Source organism: Ranitomeya variabilis, chromosome 4 (genome assembly GCF_051348905.1).
Source record: "Ranitomeya variabilis isolate aRanVar5 chromosome 4, aRanVar5.hap1, whole genome shotgun sequence".
NCBI classification, from domain to species: domain Eukaryota; kingdom Metazoa; phylum Chordata; class Amphibia; order Anura; family Dendrobatidae; genus Ranitomeya; species Ranitomeya variabilis.
In genome coordinates, this window is record NC_135235.1 from 288,621,510 (window position 1) to 288,643,475 (window position 21,966).

Consider the following 21,966-nt stretch of genomic DNA (forward strand, 5'->3'; position numbering starts at 1 on the left):
TGTAGAGCTGTGTGTATATAGTGTAGAGCTGTGTGTATATATAGTATAGAGCTGTGTGTATATACTGTAGAGCTGTGTGTATATAGTGTAGAGCTGTGTGTATATAGTGTAGAGCTGTGTGTATAGTGTAGAGCTGTGTGTATATAGTATAGAGCTGTGTGTATATAGTGTAGAGCTGTGTGTATATAGTGTAGAGCTGTGTGTATATAGTGTAGAGCTGTGTGTATAGTGTAGAGCTGTGTGTATATAGTGTAGAGCTGTGTGTATATAGTGTAGAGCTGTGTGTATATAGTGTAGAGCTGTGTGTATATAGTGTAGAGCTGTGTGTGTAGAGCTGTGTGTATATAGTGTAGAGCTGTGTGTATATAGTGTAGAGCTGTGTGTATAGTGTAGAGCTGTGTGTATATAGTGTAGAGCTGTGTGTATATAGTGTAGAGCTGTGTGTATATAGTGTAGAGCTGTGTGTATATAGTGTAGAGCTGTGTGTATATAGTATAGAGCTGTGTGTATATAGTATAGAGCTGTGTGTATATAGTGTAGAGCTGTGTGTATATAGTGTAGAGCTGTGTGTGTATATAGTGTAGAGCAGTGTGTATATAGTGTAGAGCTGTGTGTATATAGTATAGAGCTGTGTGTATAGTGTAGAGCAGTGTGTATAAAGTGTAGAGCTGTGTGTATATACTGTAGAGCTGTGTGTATATAGTGTAGAGCTGTGTGTATAGTGTAGAGCTGTGTGTATATAGTATAGAGCTGTGTGTATATAGTGTAGAGCTGTGTGTGTATAGTGTAGAGCTGTGTGTGTATATATAGTGTAGAGCAGTGTGTATATAGTGTAGAGCTGTGTGTGTATAGTGTAGAGCTGTGTGTGTATAGTGTAGAGCTGTGTGTGTATAGTGTAGAGCTGTGTGTATAGTGTAGAGCTGTGTGTATATAGTGTAGAGCTGTGTGTGTGTAGTGTAGAGCTGTGTGTGTATAGTGTAGAGCTGTGTGTATAGTGTAGAGCTGTGTGTATAGTGTAGAGCTGTGTGTATATAGTGTAGAGCTGTGTGTATAGTGTAGAGCTGTGTGTGTATATAGTGTAGAGCTGTGTGTATAGTGTAGAGCTGTGTGTATAGTGTAGAGCTGTGTATATATAGTATAGAGCTGTGTGTATATAGTGTAGAGCTGTGTGTATATAGTGTAGAGCTGTGTGTATATATAGTATAGAGCTGTGTGTATATATAGTATAGAGCTGTGTGTATATACTGTAGAGCTGTGTATATAGTGTAGAGCTGTGTGTATATAGTGTAGAGCTGTGTGTATATATAGTATAGAGCTGTGTGTATATACTGTAGAGCTGTGTGTATATAGTGTAGAGCTGTGTGTATATAGTGTAGAGCTGTGTGTATATACTGTAGAGCTGTGTATATAGTGTAGAGCTGTGTGTATATCGTGTAGAGCTGTGTGTATATATAGTATAGAGCTGTGTGTATATACTGTAGAGCTGTGTGTATATAGTGTAGAGCTGTGTGTATATATAGTATAGAGCTGTGTGTATATACTGTAGAGCTGTGTGTATATAGTGTAGAGCTGTGTGTATATAGTGTAGAGCTGTGTGTGTATATAGTGTAGAGCTGTGTGTATATAGTGTAGAGCTGTGTGTATAGTGTAGAGCTGTGTGTATATAGTGTAGAGCTGTGTGTATATAGTGTAGAGCTGTGTGTATATAGTGTAGAGCTGTGTGTGTATATAGTGTAGAGCTGTGTGTATATAGTGTAGAGCTGTGTGTATATAGTGTAGAGCTGTGTGTATAGTGTAGAGCTGTGTGTGTATAGTGTAGAGCTGTGTGTATAGTGTAGAGCTGTGTGTATAGTGTAGAGCTGTGTGTATAGTGTAGAGCTGTGTGTATATAGTGTAGAGCTGTGTGTGTATATAGTGTAGAGCTGTGTGTATATAGTGTAGAGCTGTGTGTATATAGTGTAGAGCTGTGTGTATATAGTGTAGAGCTGTGTGTATATATAGTATAGAGCTGTGTGTATATACTGTAGAGCTGTGTGTATATAGTGTAGAGCTGTGTGTATATAGTGTAGAGCTGTGTGTATATACTGTAGAGCTGTGTATATAGTGTAGAGCTGTGTGTATATCGTGTAGAGCTGTGTGTATATATAGTATAGAGCTGTGTGTATATACTGTAGAGCTGTGTGTATATAGTGTAGAGCTGTGTGTATATATAGTATAGAGCTGTGTGTATATACTGTAGAGCTGTGTGTATATAGTGTAGAGCTGTGTGTATATAGTGTAGAGCTGTGTGTGTATATAGTGTAGAGCTGTGTGTGTATATAGTGTAGAGCTGTGTGTATATAGTGTAGAGCTGTGTGTATAGTGTAGAGCTGTGTGTATATAGTGTAGAGCTGTGTGTATATAGTGTAGAGCTGTGTGTATATAGTGTAGAGCTGTGTGTATATAGTGTAGAGCTGTGTGTGTATATAGTGTAGAGCTGTGTGTATATAGTGTAGAGCTGTGTGTATATAGTGTAGAGCTGTGTGTGTATAGTGTAGAGCTGTGTGTGTATAGTGTAGAGCTGTGTGTGTATAGTGTAGAGCTGTGTGTATAGTGTAGAGCTGTGTGTATATAGTGTAGAGCTGTGTGTATATAGTGTAGAGCTGTGTGTATATAGTGTAGAGCTGTGTGTATATAGTGTAGAGCTGTGTGTATATAGTGTAGAGCTGTGTGTGTATATAGTGTAGAGCTGTGTGTATATAGTGTAGAGCTGTGTGTATATAGTGTAGAGCTGTGTGTATAGTGTAGAGCTGTGTGTGTATAGTGTAGAGCTGTGTGTATAGTGTAGAGCTGTGTGTATAGTGTAGAGCTGTGTGTATATATAGTATAGAGCTGTGTGTATATACTGTAGAGCTGTGTGTATATAGTGTAGAGCTGTGTGTATATAGTGTAGAGCTGTGTGTATATACTGTAGAGCTGTGTATATAGTGTAGAGCTGTGTGTATATCGTGTAGAGCTGTGTGTATATATAGTATAGAGCTGTGTGTATATACTGTAGAGCTGTGTGTATATAGTGTAGAGCTGTGTGTATATATAGTATAGAGCTGTGTGTATATACTGTAGAGCTGTGTGTATATAGTGTAGAGCTGTGTGTATATAGTGTAGAGCTGTGTGTGTATATAGTGTAGAGCTGTGTGTGTATATAGTGTAGAGCTGTGTGTATATAGTGTAGAGCTGTGTGTATAGTGTAGAGCTGTGTGTATATAGTGTAGAGCTGTGTGTATATAGTGTAGAGCTGTGTGTATATAGTGTAGAGCTGTGTGTATATAGTGTAGAGCTGTGTGTGTATATAGTGTAGAGCTGTGTGTATATAGTGTAGAGCTGTGTGTATATAGTGTAGAGCTGTGTGTGTATAGTGTAGAGCTGTGTGTGTATAGTGTAGAGCTGTGTGTGTATAGTGTAGAGCTGTGTGTATAGTGTAGAGCTGTGTGTATATAGTGTAGAGCTGTGTGTATATAGTGTAGAGCTGTGTGTATATAGTGTAGAGCTGTGTGTATATAGTGTAGAGCTGTGTGTATATATAGTATAGAGCTGTGTGTATATACTGTAGAGCTGTGTGTATATAGTGTAGAGCTGTGTGTATATAGTGTAGAGCTGTGTATATAGTGTAGAGCTGTGTGTATATAGTGTAGAGCTGTGTGTATATAGTGTAGAGCTGTGTGTATATACTGTAGAGCTGTGTATATAGTGTAGAGCTGTGTGTATATTGTGTAGAGCTGTGTGTATATATAGTATAGAGCTGTGTGTATATACTGTAGAGCTGTGTGTATATAGTGTAGAGCTGTGTGTATATATAGTATAGAGCTGTGTGTATATACTGTAGAGCTGTGTGTATATAGTGTAGAGCTGTGTGTATATAGTGTAGAGCTGTGTGTGTATATAGTGTAGAGCTGTGTGTATATAGTGTAGAGCTGTGTGTATAGTGTAGAGCTGTGTGTATATAGTGTAGAGCTGTGTGTATATAGTGTAGAGCTGTGTGTATATAGTGTAGAGCTGTGTGTATATAGTGTAGAGCTGTGTGTATATAGTGTAGAGCTGTGTGTGTATATAGTGTAGAGCTGTGTGTATATAGTGTAGAGCTGTGTGTGTATATAGTGTAGAGCTGTGTGTATATAGTGTAGAGCTGTGTGTATATAGTGTAGAGCAGTGTGTATATAGTGTAGAGCTGTGTGTATATAGTATAGAGCTGTGTGTATAGTGTAGAGCTGTGTGTATGTAGTATAGAGCTGTGTGTATATACTGTAGAGCTGTGTGTATATAGTGTAGAGCTGTGTGTATATAGTGTAGAGCTGTGTGTATATATAGTATAGAGCTGTGTGTATATATAGTATAGAGCTGTGTGTATATAGTGTAGAGCTGTGTGTATATAGTGTAGAGCTGTGTGTATATAGTGTAGAGCTGTGTGTATATAGTGTAGAGCTGTGTGTATATAGTGTAGAGCTGTGTGTATAGTGTGGAGCTGTGTGTATAGTGTAGAGCTGTGTGTATAGTGTAGAGCTGTGTATATATAGTATAGAGCTGTGTGTATATAGTGTAGAGCTGTGTGTATATAGTGTAGAGCTGTATGTATATAGTGTAGAGCTGTGTGTATATAGTGTAGAGCTGTGTGTATATATAGTATAGAGCTGTGTGTATATACTGTAGAGCTGTGTGTATATAGTGTAGAGCTGTGTGTATATAGTGTAGAGCTGTGTGTATATATAGTATAGAGCTGTGTGTATATACTGTAGAGCTGTGTGTATATAGTGTAGAGCTGTGTGTATATAGTGTAGAGCTGTGTATATAGTGTAGAGCTGTGTGTATATAGTGTAGAGCTGTGTGTATATAGTGTAGAGCTGTGTGTATATAGTATAGAGCTGTGTGTATATAGTATAGAGCTGTGTGTATAGTGTAGAGCTGTGTGTATATAGTGTAGAGCTGTGTGTATATAGTGTAGAGCTGTGTGTGTGTATATAGTGTAGAGCAGTGTGTATATAGTGTAGAGCTGTGTGTATATAGTATAGAGCTGTGTGTGTATAGTGTAGAGCTGTGTGTGTGTATATAGTGTAGAGCAGTGTGTATATAGTGTAGAGCTGTGTGTATATAGTGTAGAGCTGTGTGTGTATAGTGTAGAGCTGTGTGTATAGTGTAGAGCTGTGTGTATAGTGTAGAGCTGTGTGTATATAGTGTAGAGCTGTGTGTATATAGTGTAGAGCTGTGTGTGTATAGTGTAGAGCTGTGTGTATAGTGTAGAGCTGTGTGTATAGTGTAGAGCTGTGTGTATATAGTGTAGAGCTGTGTGTATAGTGTAGAGCTGTGTGTGTATAGTGTAGAGCTGTGTGTATATAGTGTAGAGCTGTGTGTATATAGTGTAGAGCTGTGTGTATAGTGTAGAGCTGTGTGTATATAGTGTAGAGCTGTGTGTATATAGTGTAGAGCTGTGTGTATATAGTGTAGAGCTGTGTGTATATAGTGTAGAGCTGTGTGTATATAGTGTAGAGCTGTGTGTATATAGTGTAGAGCTGTGTGTATATAGTGTAGAGCTGTGTGTATATAGTGTAGAGCTGTGTGTATAGTGTAGAGCTGTGTGTATAGTGTAGAGCTGTGTGTATAGTGTAGAGCTGTGTGTATATAGTGTAGAGCTGTGTGTATATAGTGTAGAGCTGTGTGTATATAGTGTAGAGCTGTGTGTATATAGTGTAGAGCTGTGTGTATAGTGTAGAGCTGTGTGTATATAGTGTAGAGCTGTGTGTATAGTGTAGAGCTGTGTGTATAGTGTAGAGCTGTGTGTATATAGTGTAGAGCTGTGTGTATATAGTGTAGAGCTGTGTGTATATAGTGTAGAGCTGTGTGTATATAGTGTAGAGCTGTGTGTATATAGTGTAGAGCTGTGTGTATAGTGTAGAGCTGTGTGTATATAGTGTAGAGCTGTGTATATAGTGTAGAGCTGTGTATACAGTGCCTACAAGTAGTATTCAACCCCCTGCAGATTTAGCAGGTTTACACATTTGGAATTAACTTGGCATTGTGACATTTGGACTGTAGATCAGCCTGGAAGTGTGAAATGCACTGCAGCAAAAAAGAATGTTATTTCTTTGTTTATTTTTTTTTAAATTGTGAAAAGTTTTTTCAGAGGGTCATTTATTATTCAACCCCTCAACCCACCAGAATTCTGTTTGGTTCCCCTAAAGTATTAAGAAGTAGTTCAGGCACAAAGAACAATGAGCTTCACATGTTGGGATTAATTATCTCTTTTTCCAGCCTTTTCTGACTATTTAAGACCCTCCACAAACTTTTGAACAGCACTCAAACATGGTCAACATGGGAAAGACAAAGGAGCATTCCAAGGCCATCAGAGACAAGATCGTGGAGGGTCACAAGGCTGGCAAGGGGTACAAAACCCTTTCCAAGGAGTTGGGCCTACCTGTCTCCACTGTTGGGAGCATCATCCGGAAGTGGAAGGCTTATGGAACTACTGTTAGCCTTCCACGGCCTGGACAGCCTTTGAAAGTTTCCTCCCGTGCCGAGGCCAGGCTTGTCCGAAGAGTCAAGGCTAACCCAAGGACAACAAGGAAGGAGCTCTGGGAAGATCTCATGGCAGTGGGGACATTGGTTTCAGTCAATACCATAAGTAACGTACTCCACCGCAATGGTCTCCGTTCCAGACGAGCCCGTAAGGTACCTTTACTTTCAAAGCGTCATGTCAAGGCTCGTCTACAGTTTGCTCATGATCACTTGGAGGACTCTGAGACTGACTGGTTCAAGGTTCTCTGGTCTGATGAGACCAAGATCGAGATCTTTGGTGCCAACCACTCACGTGACGTTTGGAGACTGGATGGCACTGCATACGACCCCAAGAATACCATCCCTACAGTCAAGCATGGTGGTGGCAGCATCATGCTGTGGGGCTGTTTCTGAGCCAAGGGGCCTGGCCATCTGGTCCGCATCCATGGGAAGATGGATAGCACGGCCTACCTGGAGATTTTGGCCAAGAACCTCCGCTCCCCCATCAAGGATCTTAAGATGGGTCGTCATTTCATCTTCCAACAAGACAACGACCCAAAGCACACAGCCAAGAAAACCAAGGCCTGGTTCAAGAGGCAAAAAATCAAGGTGTTGCAGTGGCCTAGTCAGTCTCCTGACCTTAACACAATTGAAAACTTGTGGAAGGAGCTCAAGATTAAAGTCCACATGAGACACCCAAAGAACCTAGATAACTTGGAGAAGATCTGCATGGAGGAGTGGGCCAAGATAACTCCAGAGACCTGTGCCGGCCTGATCAGGTCTTAGAAAAGACGATTATTAGCTGTAATTGCAAACAAAGGTTATTCCACAAAATATTAAACCTAGGGGTTGAATAATAATTGACCCACACTTTTATGTTTAAAATTTATAAAAATTTAACTGAGCAACAAAACTTTTTGGTTTGTAAGATTTATGCATCTGTTAATAAATCCTGCTCTTGTTTGAAGTTTGAAGGCTCTAACTTATTTGCATCTTATTAAACCTGCTAAATCTGCAGGGGGTTGAATACTACTTGTAGGCACTGTATATAGTATATAGCTGTGTGTATATAGTATATAATTGTGTGTATATAGTGTAGAGCTGTGTATATAGTGTAGAGCTGTGTGTATATAGTGTAGAGCTGTGTGTATATAGTGTAGAGCTGTGTGTATATAGTGTAGAGCTGTGTGTATAGTGTAGAGCTGTGTGTATATAGTGTAGAGCTGTGTGTATATAGTGTAGAGCTGTGTGTATATAGTGTAGAGCTGTGTGTATATAGTGTAGAGCTGTGTGTATATAGTGTAGAGCTGTGTGTATATAGTGTAGAGCTGTGTGTATATAGTGTAGAGCTGTGTGTATATAGTGTAGAGCTGTGTGTATATAGTGTAGAGCTGTGTGTATATAGTGTAGAGCTGTGTGTATAGTGTAGAGCTGTGTGTATATAGTGTAGAGCTGTGTGTATATAGTGTAGAGCTGTGTGTATATAGTGTAGAGCTGTGTGTGTATAGTGTAGAGCTGTGTGTATAGTGTAGAGCTGTGTGTATATAGTGTAGAGCTGTGTGTGTATATAGTGTAGAGCAGTGTGTATATAGTGTAGAGCTGTGTGTATATAGTATAGAGCTGTGTGTATAGTGTAGAGCAGTGTGTATATAGTGTAGAGCTGTGTTTATATAGTATAGAGCTGTGTGTATATAGTGTAGAGCTGTGTGTATATAGTATAGAGCTGTGTGTATAGTGTAGAGCTGTGTGTATATAGTGTAGAGCTGTGTGTATATAGTGTAGAGCTGTGTGTGTAGTGTAGAGCTGTGTGTGTATAGTGTAGAGCTGTGTGTGTATAGTGTAGAGCTGTGTGTATATAGTGTAGAGCTGTGTGTATATAGTGTAGAGCTGTGTGTATATAGTGTAGAGCTGTGTGTATATAGTGTAGAGCTGTGTGTATATAGTGTAGAGCTGTGTGTATATAGTGTAGAGCTGTGTGTATATAGTGTAGAGCTGTGTGTATATAGTGTAGAGCTGTGTGTATATAGTGTAGAGCTGTGTGTATAGTGTAGAGCTGTGTGTGTATAGTGTAGAGCTGTGTGTGTATAGTGTAGAGCTGTGTGTGTAGAGCTGTGTGTATATAGTGTAGAGCTGTGTGTATATAGTGTAGAGCTGTGTGTATATAGTGTAGAGCTGTGTGTATAGTGTAGAGCTGTGTGTGTATAGTGTAGAGCTGTGTGTGTATAGTGTAGAGCTGTGTGTATATAGTGTAGAGCTGTGTGTATATAGTGTAGAGCTGTGTGTGTATATAGTGTAGAGCTGTGTGTATAGTGTAGAGCTGTGTGTGTATAGTGTAGAGCTGTGTGTATATAGTGTAGAGCTGTGTGTATATAGTGTAGAGCTGTGTGTGTATATAGTGTAGAGCTGTGTGTATATAGTGTAGAGCTGTGTGTATATAGTGTGGAGCTGTGTGTATATAGTATAGAGCTGTGTGTATATAGTGTAGAGCTGTGTGTATATAGTGTAGAGCTGTGTGTATATAGTGTGGAGCTGTGTGTATATAGTGTAGAGCTGTGTGTATATAGTGTAGAGCTGTGTGTATATAGTGTAGAGCTGTGTGTATATAGTGTAGAGCTGTGTGTGTATATAGTGTAGAGCTGTGTGTATAGTGTAGAGCTGTGTGTGTATAGTGTAGAGCTGTGTGTGTATAGTGTAGAGCTGTGTGTATATAGTGTAGAGCTGTGTGTATAGTGTAGAGCTGTGTGTGTATAGTGTAGAGCTGTGTGTATATAGTGTAGAGCTGTGTGTATAGTGTAGAGCTGTGTGTGTATAGTGTAGAGCTGTGTGTATATAGTGTAGAGCTGTGTGTATAGTGTAGAGCTGTGTGTATATAGTGTAGAGCTGTGTGTATAGTGTAGAGCTGTGTGTGTATAGTGTAGAGCTGTGTGTATATAGTGTAGAGCTGTGTGTGTATAGTATAGAGCTGTGTGTATATAGTGTAGAGCTGTGTGTATATAGTGTAGAGCTGTGTGTGTATAGTATAGAGCTGTGTGTATATAGTGTAGAGCTGTGTGTATATAGTGTAGAGCTGTGTGTATATAGTGTAGAGCTGTGTGTATATAGTGTAGAGCTGTGTGTGTATATAGTGTAGAGCTGTGTGTGTATATAGTGTAGAGCTGTGTGTGTATATAGTGTAGAGCTGTGTGTATATAGTGTAGAGCTGTGTGTGTATAGTGTAGAGCTGTGTGTGTATAGTGTAGAGCTGTGTGTATATAGTGTAGAGCTGTGTGTATATAGTGTAGAGCTGTGTGTATATAGTGTAGAGCTGTGTGTGTATATAGTGTAGAGCTGTGTGTGTATATAGTGTAGAGCTGTGTGTGTATAGTGTAGAGCTGTGTGTGTATAGTGTAGAGCTGTGTGTGTATAGTGTAGAGCTGTGTGTATATAGTGTAGAGCTGTGTGTATAGTGTAGAGCTGTGTGTGTATAGTGTAGAGCTGTGTGTATATAGTGTAGAGCTGTGTGTATATAGTGTAGATCTGTGTGTTATTCTGGGCCTCGTTTGCTATCTCAGAATGTGGCAAACAGTTGTTACAATTTTTGTCCGATTATCCTGAAACAATAAATAGTATATTTGCTTCCCTGCATTGTCATGCACTCGGCCTTTCCATTGTGCTCCTGTTATCTGTGTAATATGCGGGACTGGAGATGACGAGTTAATTCTTCTGTTTTTCTCTTCATACAGCGACCTTCACTATTGGGATTTTACCTTCAAAAGTCAATCTTTTGCTTACAAGCAGGTACGGCGGATTAACTGCACCATTTAATGTGATTTATAGAATAATATCAGGGTTCTTCTAGATGCATCTCAATCACGCCCAGTTGGCTAAAGAAAAGACTTTATGTAGAGAGGGCTGCATCTCGGGAATGGATTCAGGAGAACAGCAGTATTCACATCTGGAAAAAAAACACAAATACCTAGCAAGTGACCGGTCCTCTGAGACCAAAGTAGAATAACCGCTGTTATCATTTGTAAACAGATAAAATGTCTTTCTTTAATGTTCAGTCATTATTTTCCAGGATTTTGCGCTGGTGTGTGTATATTTAGAGTAGGCCATTATTGTGTGATCAGTGAGAGCCCCCTTTTTTAATAGAGTACCAAAATAGTATCTTAGGGGTGGGGATTCTACAAATCACAAGCATCAGCCAATCAGTGTGTGATTGGTGGACGTCCCGCCCTCTAGGAGCCCATTTAACAATTCCGTGTTGTTCTCCATTTTTATGAGGGTGTTCTGTAGCGTGTGATTACTGCTGATCTCCAGCACCTTTTCATGAATCCCCTCTGTGTTCCAGGTGAGGAGGATGACAAGTGCTCTGGTCGCTGTAGGTTTGGGTTATCTCACGCCACAGCACATTAAACTTCATCTAGAAGAGCGGACGCCACCGGTGTTTCCGAGGAATATCGTTGCTCCTCCATCCGGACTGTTCCTCAAGGAAGTCGAATATGACGAGAAGGGTAAGACATCAGACTTCTCCCCAGCAGTTCAGGATTCTTTGCCCGACTCCGCTCCACTGTACGCTATGGGGGTTGATTTTGCATGTGGTAGCCTAGCTTTCATCCTTCGTATATCGCTTTGGGGCACATTAATACAAAAAAAATAACATTTACCAACAAAATTTTCCTGCAAAATTCAAAAAGTTAAAAAAAAGTGACTTCTTTAATATGTGTCTAAATGCAACAAACATAAAAAAAACCATGCAAAAATCTTTGATAAAAAAAGTTAACCCTTGTGTCTTCTGCTGCTGCCGTTACATCCATTTTCATCTGTTCCCTCATTGATTTGCCAAATGTGTATAAGTTAGAATAAGTAGACTCATGGCTGATGACTACAAAATCCGACTACGGAGGGTTTAGTTGTAGTCTGTTGCCATGGAGACACATAGGTTTGTATAGGAGATGTACATTTTCATTAAGTTTATTTTCTAAATTGCTTTATTTTTCTTTATGGGCACATTGAAGCTATACAATAGGTAGCCATTAGGTATCACATTCGTCCTGCGGCCTAGCATAGGGCGTGATGAGATCATATTCTCAGACCGTCCTTGTGTTCGGTCCCAGCCGACGCTCTCCATATAATGAACCCTGTGTCACTGACCGACAAAGGCAAAGAAAGCCGCTCATGGTAATTTCCTACACGACTGGCAGCATTTCAAAGTGTCCCCTCTCATTTTCTCATCTTATTAGTGAGAATAAGGGAAGGAGCCGCCTGCCGGGGACAACGAGAGCCTGTTACTCCACGTCTGCAGAGCTCCGCGCCAGTTGTAGAGTTTTTTATTATTATTTTTTTTCCCCTCCACTATCCAAGCTTTAGAACTGTCCAGCTGGTGACATAATAGAAGGCAGCACTGTAATCATTACACGTCCGGGACGAGCAGCGCCCCTAATGACACCACATGGCAGGAACACACCGCCGTCCAAAACCCGCTGACTAACGACAAGTGCGAGTGTTCAGCTTCCTCTAATTCAGACCGTACACTGTGGTGCTGCGCTGAGTCCGGCCACGGATACAAAGTCATCAGAATTGTAAATATTTTGGCTCCGCCATGTCATCGGCCGTTCCTTATGTCGTGTATATTATTTACTGCGGTCGCTCACCCAAAATGAAGATTTATTATTATTATACATTTTTTTATAGCGCCTTTTATTCCATGGCGCTTTACATGCGAGATGGGGGCAAATATAGACAAGTACAATAAACCTGAGCAAAAACAAGGCACTGACAGGTACAGAAGGCGAGAGGACCCTGCCCGCGAGGGCTCACAGTCTGCAGGGTCGGGGTTAATGGACGATAATTTGCCAATTCTTTTAGGAAACCCATTTTCGAAAGAGAAGGAAGAATGCCCCCCATTCCGGATCGAGCAGCTACAGAGAGTGTCCCCCTTTCTGGAAGACTTGGCATATGCGAGTGTCAGATTTGTCCTTTCTTATCTTTCCTCTCGGCTCAACATGGTCCAAGCTCTGAAAGAAAAATAAATCGGGCACCGATAATACTTTATGTGCCTGTATCATAATGTATCATGAGAAATTGACGTTTTTCATGACATTAGTGCAAAGGTAATCCTTTGGAGTTCACCTAGTAATCCTTCATCTTTCCTGTGGAGGCGCTGTAGGGAAACCGAGCACTTACTCCTGGCTGATCAATAGGGTTCCAATCTGTGGTCGATGCAGCTCTTATAAGAAAAATAAACCGGGAAACTTTTTTTAAATGTAGAAAATGGTGGAAATTCTTTAATTTGGTTTTGCTCATTGTCCTAATTTGCACTTAATTTCTTAAAGTGTTGTCATGAAGGCTCCGTCCTGTTATCTCACAGCCCGAGTACAGCTTGGTTTGTATCCTCTGTGTCAGGAAGTCGCACTGCAGTCGTTTCCACACTCCTTGACTTATTTTAGCTTAATCCAATATTCAACAAGGTTGCATAAGTTTTGGCGCCTTATCCACTTATGACATTGAACATTTTTGTCTGTGGCCTGCAGTACCACTTCTCACCACTAGTAGATAACAGTGTAATGGCTCCCTTATAACTGATGGTGACCCGGGGGTCCGCCCCATCCCCGTTTCTAACAATGATAGCTACTCTCCCGATGTTCCTGTGGCAGTACCCTAGGACACAGCCGCTCTTCGGATCCCGTTTTCTTCCTGGTACTAAGCAATGTCTCCTTTTGTTTAGATTTAAAGTTTGACAAGACGGAGCCGAGAAGACGCCCCCCGGGAGACACGTGACTGGGACGCACACGCCAAAGATTTGTACTTTTTTTATTTAACGGAATCTCATAAATATTTGTACTTTTTTGTACTTGGTGACTTTTTTTTATGAATAATGAAGAATTCTGGTTTGTACGATGCCCGAGATCCGGGTCGTAAAATGGAAAAGAAAAAAAAAATTGCACGTGTCCAAACAAAGCGGAGCCCCTCAGGGCCCTATACGGGTCACGTCTACATCTTTTTAAAGGGGTTGTTCACTACTTGATGACCTTTTTTGCCTAACAGAATATAAAAAGCCGTATACTTATCTTGTTTCCGTGATTCCCAGTGGCCAAGAGACATTATTATGACCGCTGCAGACAATCGGTGGCTGCTGATTGGCTGCGGCCTTCACCGTTCTGTCAGTTGGAACAGTTCCGGAGGTATGAAGGCTGCAGCAGTCACGTGATGTGACCTATCCGCCAGGAGTCGCGGCTTCAGTCTGGGAGGTATGCGAGTTTTTTATGTTATGATGGCCACTTAAGGGGGTTGTCCAGTAGTGGATAACCCCTTTAATGCCTATGAGCTGCTATCCCTGAGTCAGAAGATTCTTTCTAACGTCTCGGTAAATATTCATTACTCCTTATTATCTATAGATCCAATATACGATGCATCTGTAAAGCAGGACGCAGATTGTAGTTTCTTCTCCTAGCTCCGGGCCCGAAAAGCTCACAATCTATTGTCCCTAATAGAAACCAGGAGACCCGTGAGCTCGAGTTCAGTGCGGAGGAGGACAGGAAGCACAGACAAGCACTAGGTCTGAGATACAAGTACATGTGATAGACCGGGTAACCACAGGGTTAATGGGAGGGTCCAACTATAAACACCATCTTACAGCTGACATGCAGCAATCGAGTTACTATATAAAGCCACAGCCTTAAAAGGGTTTTCCGCTTTTTCAAAACTGGTCCCCAGAGGATTGCATACTTGTAATACAACAAGCTCATATAGTACTCATCATTAAGCTCTATTGGAGTTTGTTTTACAAGTATGCAATCCTTTGGGGACCAGTTTTGATAAAGTTGGAAAAGCTTTTAATTATCTTACTCTGATCCCAAGTTCCATTCTGTATTATACTCCAGAGCTGCACTCACTATTCTGCTGGTGCAGTCACTGTGTACATACATTACATTACTGATCCTGGGTAACATCCTGTATTATACCCCAGAGCTGCACTCACTATTCTGCTGGTGCAGTTACTGTGTACATACATTACATTACTGATCCTGGGTAACATCATGTATTATACCCCAGAGCTGCACTCACTATTCTGCTGGTGCAGTCACTGTGTACATACATTACTGATCCTGGGTTACATCCTCTATGATACTCAAGAGCTGCACTCACTATTCTGCTGGTGCAGTCACTGTGTACATACATTACTGATCCTGGGTTACATCCTCTATGATACTCAAGAGCTGCACTCACTATTCTGCTGGTGCAATCACTGTGTACATACATTACATTACTGATCCTGAGTTACATCCTGTATTATACCCCAGAGCTGCACTCACTATTCTGCTGGTGCAGTCACTGTGTACATACATTACATTACTGATCCTGGGTTACATCCTGTATTATACTCCAGAGCTGCACTCACTATTCTGCTGGTGCAGTCACTGTGTACATACATTACATTACTGATCCTGGGTAACATCCTGTATTATACTCCAGAGCTGCACTCACTATTCTGCTGGTGCAGTCACTGTGTACATACATTACATTACTGATCCTGAGTTACGTCCTGTATTATACTCCAGAGCTGCACTCACTATTCTGCTGGTGCAATCACTATGTACATACATTACTGATCCTGGGTTAAATCCTGTCACGGGGAGACTAGGTGAGCGAGAGCTAATAACCTGGCCCCTGCAATTTCCCTCAGACTAGGGAAATCCTGACTGACCCTCTACCTGGAGTTTACACTGATGGTGTGCATGTCCAGGCCTCGAACCTCGCCCTGTCTCCTGTTTCAACCCTAGGCTGAAACCAACCGCCCACCACCCAGTGAAGAGGTGATACACCAATTCCCCACAGTTAGCACAGACAAGGATAAAGGAAAATATACACCACGCCGCAGTCACTCAGGAATACACTATAAATGTGCAGGGCAAAATAAATACAAATATAGGAAGGAGTAAATAAGACTAAGGAAAATACACCCCCAGCAACGAATCTCCAACAACCAGCTCTCCACTCCGGACCGAGATAACAACGCACAAGACAGAAGCTATAATCGGCGACGCCCAATGATCAGGAGAACTATTTAAAGGCAATGGGCATGGCCCAGCTTCCAATCCGAGGATCAGGTAAATTAACCCCGGAACAGCTACATAAAAACTAGCCGACGCCAATGAGCAAAAAGTGGTCAAAAGCGGAATTACCGCTGTCTGTCGAACGACCTGGTCTGAACAGCGTCCGACATGACACATCCTCTATGATACTCCAGAGCTGCACTCACTATTCTGCTGGTGCAATCACTGTGTACATACATTACTGATCCTGGATTACATCCTCTATGATACTCAAGAGCTGCACTCACTATTCTGCTGGTGCAGTCACTGTGTACATACATTACTGACCCTGGGTTACATCCTCTATGATACTCAAGAGCTGCACTCACTATTCTGCTGGTGCAATCACTGTGTACATACATTACATTACTGATCCTGAGTTACATCCTGTATTATACCCCAGAGCTGCACTCACTATTCTGCTGGTGCAGTTACTGTGTACATACATTACATTACTGATCCTGAGTTACATCCTGTATTATACTCCAGAGCTGCACTCACTATTCTGCTGGTGCAGTCACTGTGTACATACATTACATTACTGATCCTGAGTTACATCCTGTATTATACCCCAGAGCTGCACTCACTATTCTGCTGGTGCAGTGACTATGTACATACATTACATTACTGATCCTGAGTTACATCCTGTATTATACCCCAGAGCTGCACTCACTATTCTGCTGGTGCAATCACTGTGTACATACATTGCTGATCCTGGATTACATCCTCTATGATACTCAAGAGCTGCGCTCACTATTCTGCTGGTGCAGTCACTGTGTACATACATTACTGATCCTGAGTTACATCCTGTATTATACTCCAGAGCTGCACTCACTATTCTGCTGGTGCAGTCACTGTGTACATACATTACTGATCCTGAGTTACATTCTGTATTATACTCCAGAGCTGCACTCACTATTCTGCTGGTGCAGTCACTGTGTACATACATTACTGATCCTGAGTTACATCCTGTATTATACTCCAGAGCTGCACTCACTATTCTGCTGGTGGAGTCACTGTGTACATACATTACTGATCCTGAGTTACATCCTGTATTATACTCCAGAGCTGCACTCACTATTCTGCTGGTGCAGTCACTGTGTACATACATTACTGATCCTGAGTTACATTCTGTATTATACTCCAGAGCTGCACTCACTATTCTGCTGGTGCAGTCACTGTGTACATACATTACTGATCCTGAGATACATCCTGTATTATACTCCAGAGCTGCACTCACTATTCTGCTGGTGGAGTCACTGTGTACATACATTACTGATCCTGAGTTACATCCTGTATTATACTCCAGAGCTGCACTCACTATTCTGCTGGTGCAGTCACTGTGTACATACATTACTGATCCTGAGTTACATTCTGTATTATACTCCAGAGCTGCACTCACTATTCTGCTGGTGCAGTCACTGTGTACATACATTACTGATCCTGAGATACATCCTGTATTATACTCCAGAGCTGCACTCACTATTCTGCTGGTGGAGTCACTGTGTACATACATTACTGATCCTGAGTTACATCCTGTATTATACTCCAGAGCTGCACTCACTATTCTGCTGGTGCAGTCACTGTGTACATACATTACTGATCCTGAGTTACATTCTGTATTATACTCCAGAGCTGCACTCACTATTCTGCTGGTGCAGTCACTGTGTACATACATTACTGATCCTGAGATACATCCTGTATTATACTCCAGAGCTGCACTCACTATTCTGCTGGTGGAGTCACTGTGTACATACTATGACTTTAATAACTAAGGACTTGTGCAATCCTTGCTCCTTGATCCCCACAGTGTAGACTGTCGCACTCCCAGCAGTGACCCGGAGAGGGCAGGATCAGATGAGCCCCGTCAGGTGATAAAGGAAGGCGGCCATCATTGCATTTATTATTTATATTCCTTTCAGCACCACTTTAATATTTGAGGCCATAATGGTGATTTGCTCCCAGAGGTGATTGTGTGAGTTCACACCTAACAACTGTGACGCGTCTGATCACTGCATCATTGTGAAGTTTTGCATTTTTCTCTGCAACTCAAAACTGCTATTTCCGTGCTAAACAATGGTTAATCCTTCCTCATATTGGCGTTTGGTCACGCATGTGAACTTGTCCTTACAGTCAGACCTGTTGCAATTTGTTTTATTTATGGTCTTATGGTTTAATTTCCAAAATCCTACTTGTTACCTGATTGTTGGTCAATTGCTGTTTTTCATTGGCCACTTGTTATTAATACTTGAGCTGTTATTATTTTGCTTTCTGGCCACTTTGTATTTTGCGTATTCCAGTTTGCCTGCTCTGGTTTCCCAGTTTGTGATGTTGTGGACACTGGTTGTAGTCAGTGCGCTGTACTGTGTTGCTTTGAAAGGGCTGTTGCACCACCCGCTGGACATAGTGAGGTACTACTACACTTGAAAATCTCTGTTGTTCCTCTTTCTTAAAGGGTTTATCCACTACTCAGACAATCACTAACTGAATACATAGGTTTGCCCCTAGTAAAATAATACCTAGAGCGACCTCCGTTGTCAGCACGTTCCAGTGGGGTCGGTACTAACTCTATCGGGGCTCGCGTGGTATTGTTATGTCACGCTAACCCTGCAGCCAATCAGAGCTGGCTTCACTCTCTTCTCCTAGAGACATTATTGACATCCCGAGAAAGTGAGAGAACATTCACTGCTCTTACTTCCTCTGAATGTCTTGATTTGTCCGAAGGAGAGAAGAGTGAAGTCAGTGCTGATTGGCCGCAGGGATCGCATGACATAATGTCACGAGAGCCCTGGGAGAACCAGTAGTAACACTGCTGGAACTGCGCCGGCACAGGGGGGGGAGTATAGGTGTTATCATTTTACTCAGGGGCAAACATATGGATTCAGAAGGGGTTGTCCAAGTAGTGGATAACCCTTTTAAGAAGTGTCAAGTGGGCGGGGCTGGTCTTTGCTGGAGTCATGCGAGCTTGGCATATACAGATGTTGAGGACAGTACAGGTCTCTTCACTGTGTATGCGCCATTATAAGAAGGGAGCTTTGGCCCCCCCAGGTTCTCTGCATTGGTGGGAGCCGGAGCGGTTGGACCCTCACTGATCACTTCTAGCACCACGATGTGCAGCCAAGTACTATGACAAAAGTAGAAGAGAAAGCGTGTGGGTGCAGGTCACTTCCTGTGGTTGTAGTTAGTGCAGGCGTGAAGGGAAGTTTTGCTACTTGCATCTAGATTCATTGTGCCAGAGCTGTGATGAGCGGCTGGTCCTCCCGGCACAGCGCTGAGCAGAGGCGTCCGGTGCCATAAGCCCTCCAAGCCCATTCCCAGGCTGATCACTCTCATGGAGATCTTCCTGAATGTCCCAGGAGGAAACTGCAGCCTACAGGCAGACTTCCAGTATGGCTTCTTCACGGTCACATACAGCCTGGTGTTCACACTTGGCCTACCTGGCAACATCTTGGCCCTGTACTACCTGTGCCAAAGTAGACAACGCTCCCGCAATGCCAATATCTACTTTGTGAACCTGTCTACAGTGGATTTCATCTTCATCTGCCTCTTGCCTATTCGCATTTATTATCATAATGCTGGAAATAACTGGATCTTTGGCGATATGGCTTGTCGCATCACCGGTAGCCTTTTCTACGCCAACATCTACCTGAGCATTGGCTTCTTTACGTGCATCAGTTTGGACAGATACCTGGCCGTGGTCCATCCGCTGATGTACATGAAGCTGAAGTGCACGCGTTTCTCCTTGATCCTGACCGTTGTCATCTGGATTCTTTGCGGGGCCGTTATATTACCTTTGATCCTGGGAGGACCTCTGGGCAATGAGAACAGCACAAAGACTTCTTGCTTTGATGGCTTCTCCACGTCAGCATGGCAGGATCGTCTGGCACCTTATAACACCTGCGCCTTAATCTTCGGTTTTCTTCTCCCGTTCACCACCACAGTGGTGATAATGCCGTTATTTGCACGAAGGATCTGTAGGATAAAATCCAGCACCCATCGGAAGGTAGCCCTGAGGATCATCATCTTCATACTGGTGGTGTCGTTGGTTTGCTTTTTGCCTTACAATGTCTCCCACTTGCTGTACTTCATGATGAAACTGGACCTGATCCTGGATTGTGCGTGTGCCATCCACATCTACAAGCTGCGCCGCATCACTCTGGCCTTAGTAAGTCTCAACAGCTGCCTGAACCCAATTCTAATCTTTATCCCGTATTTAAGTCGTAGACTCAACGCCCCCTGTGCGAAGCAGACGTACCACTTTCAGAAAGCCAAACCTACTGCCGAAGCCCCTAGCCAAATCACTTCACCTCCTCCCTTACCAAATAACCTGGAACCTGTCACTATACTGGGGGCTAAGGTTGAGTGGTCCGTCTTATAATCCAAGCAGGAGACTCCATTCGTTATACCGGCACAAGCCGTCACATTGTAGATCACATTCATCTTCACCGGTTCTCCTTCACCGATTCTGTGCCAAAAATTGCACTGAACTTGCTGTAGGCTCCAGTTAATGACTAATTACCAAGTTTTATTGGAATATACTCAGATGGATTGTATATATAAGTAAATCTATATTTTATGTGATGTCTGCTATAGTCACCACGGAAAGGGACCTTGTCTCACATTAGTGAAGAAATATTCTTGTTCTATTATGTCCAGTTGTTAATGTATTTTTTGTTTTAAATATTTGCAGACAATTATTGTAAAGTACAATAAACCCACCATTTCTTATGAAAACACCCATTGTTATCGATTTCTGGAAATGTAATATATGGCTATGTTCACATGTACAGGTTTTTTTTGGGGGGGATACTTAATCCGTTCCCTTTTTTTTTTTTTTTCAACTTTTTATAAATGTTTCCATTTTGCGTCCATGTGTAACAAAGATCTGTTTATAACCACCTTGGTTTCTGCTTTGAATCTGTAAACCTCTACTGTTGTGGGCATGGACATTTGTTAATGGATGACCAATAGGGATGAGCCTACCTGTCAAAGTTGTGGTCCGGCCGAACTATAGCCAAAAGTTCGGTTTGAGTACCAGAACTTGACCTGAACTCAAACCTCATAAGTCAATGGGGACCCAAACTTTTGTGCTGTACAATGGTAAGGACTGCAAAATGGAGGTAAGAGTACAACAAAATGCCCTGCAAATAAGTGTGGATAGGAAAATTACTTACAATTATAAATAATAAAAAAATAGTCTTCAACCAGGCGGCAGAGGTCCAAATGGAGCAGTGCCTTGCGTGTATATTTTACCCTACTTGTTAATTAATAAATGGAAAAACCGCCGTGGGGTCCCCCTTATTTTTAATAGCCAGCCTTGGGAAAGCAGACAGCTGTGAGCTAGCCCTATGCTGGGAAGGGGCCAATATCCATGGACCTTACCAGCCTATTATATATAAGCCCTCAGCTGTCTACTTTGCCTTGGGAGACCCCCCAAAAAATAATGTGGGGTCCGTTACTATTTTTAGTAACCAGCTAAGGTCAAGGAGAGAGCTGATAATAGGCTGGGAAAGACCATGGACATTGACCCTTTCCCAGCCTAACAAGACAAGCCCTCAGCCACCCCAAAATGGTGCATCCATAAGATGTACCAATTCTAGCACATAGTCTTGGCTCTTCCTGATTGCCCTGGTGCGGTGGCAATCGGGGTTATGGGATTGTGGGGTTAAGGTCAGCAGCTGGCGCTGGGTTCAAGCCCATGGGTACATAATTGATTAGGAGCGTCTAACTGGTCTGTAGGAGCCAGAACTTTTAATGGTTGGTAGGGGATCAAATACTTATTTCTCACGGCAAAATGCAAATAAATTTATATAATTTATACAATGTGATGTTCTGGATTTTATTTTTGATATTCTATCTCTCAATGTTCAAATTAATCTACCCTTAAAATTATAGACTGTTCATGTCTTTATCAGTGGGCAAACTTACAAGATCAGCAAGGGATCAAATACTTGTTTCCTTCACTGTAAGTAGAAGACAAGCAGGAAGCAATGGAGACGCTATACTAAAATGCTGGGATGTAAAGGGGCAAGTATATATATATTTTTTTATTTTCTATTGGTGCCTGTATTCCGGATGTTTCATCTTCTTGGACAATCCCTTTTAATTTTTGGTTGTTTTTTCTTTTTACACGAGTTCTTGGTTCACGTCCACATCTGGAACAGAGCCGTGCTGAGGACATTGTATTGTCAGGTCCTCCTCGGATCTTTCTCCTGTCCTTTTCATAGGATGGATTCATTCTACCTTTAGGGTTCACGGTTGTCATGGGCGAGAGAGCACGGACACCCCACAATAGCGGCACCTAAAAGGGGGAACCACCTTACTGATATACAAATGTCCAAAAACTGGAAGTTGATGGTTGTGAATATCA

The 21,966-nt window shown here is 42.0% G+C and overlaps 2 protein-coding genes across 3 annotated transcripts in view; both read left to right on the forward strand.

The window, feature by feature from the left end:
* Positions 1 to 13,354, forward strand: part of PUSL1 (pseudouridine synthase like 1) — a 62,985-nt gene extending 49,631 nt beyond the window's left edge. For both annotated transcript variants that reach the window (XM_077250125.1, XM_077250126.1), the window contains exons 6-8: positions 10,245 to 10,299; positions 10,853 to 11,015; positions 13,229 to 13,354. In XM_077250125.1, the coding sequence (XP_077106240.1) occupies positions 10,245 to 10,299; positions 10,853 to 11,015; positions 13,229 to 13,281 (271 nt within the window). In that variant the 3' untranslated portion in view covers positions 13,282 to 13,354. The remainder of the gene's footprint in view (positions 1 to 10,244; positions 10,300 to 10,852; positions 11,016 to 13,228) is intronic.
* A 5,138-nt stretch (positions 13,355 to 18,492) lies between these two features.
* LOC143768839 (lysophosphatidic acid receptor 6-like) lies at positions 18,493 to 21,585 on the forward strand. The gene has a single exon (XM_077257466.1). It carries the CDS (start codon positions 18,928 to 18,930, stop codon positions 19,972 to 19,974), a length of 1,047 nt encoding a protein of 348 aa, XP_077113581.1. The 5' UTR covers positions 18,493 to 18,927; the 3' UTR covers positions 19,975 to 21,585.
* The last annotated feature ends 381 nt before the right edge of the window (positions 21,586 to 21,966 follow it).

Coding starts and splice junctions, on each gene's coding strand:
- LOC143768839 (XM_077257466.1), top strand. CDS start 18,928: ATGGAGATCTTCCTGAATGTCCCAGGAGGAAACTGCAGCCTACAGGCA.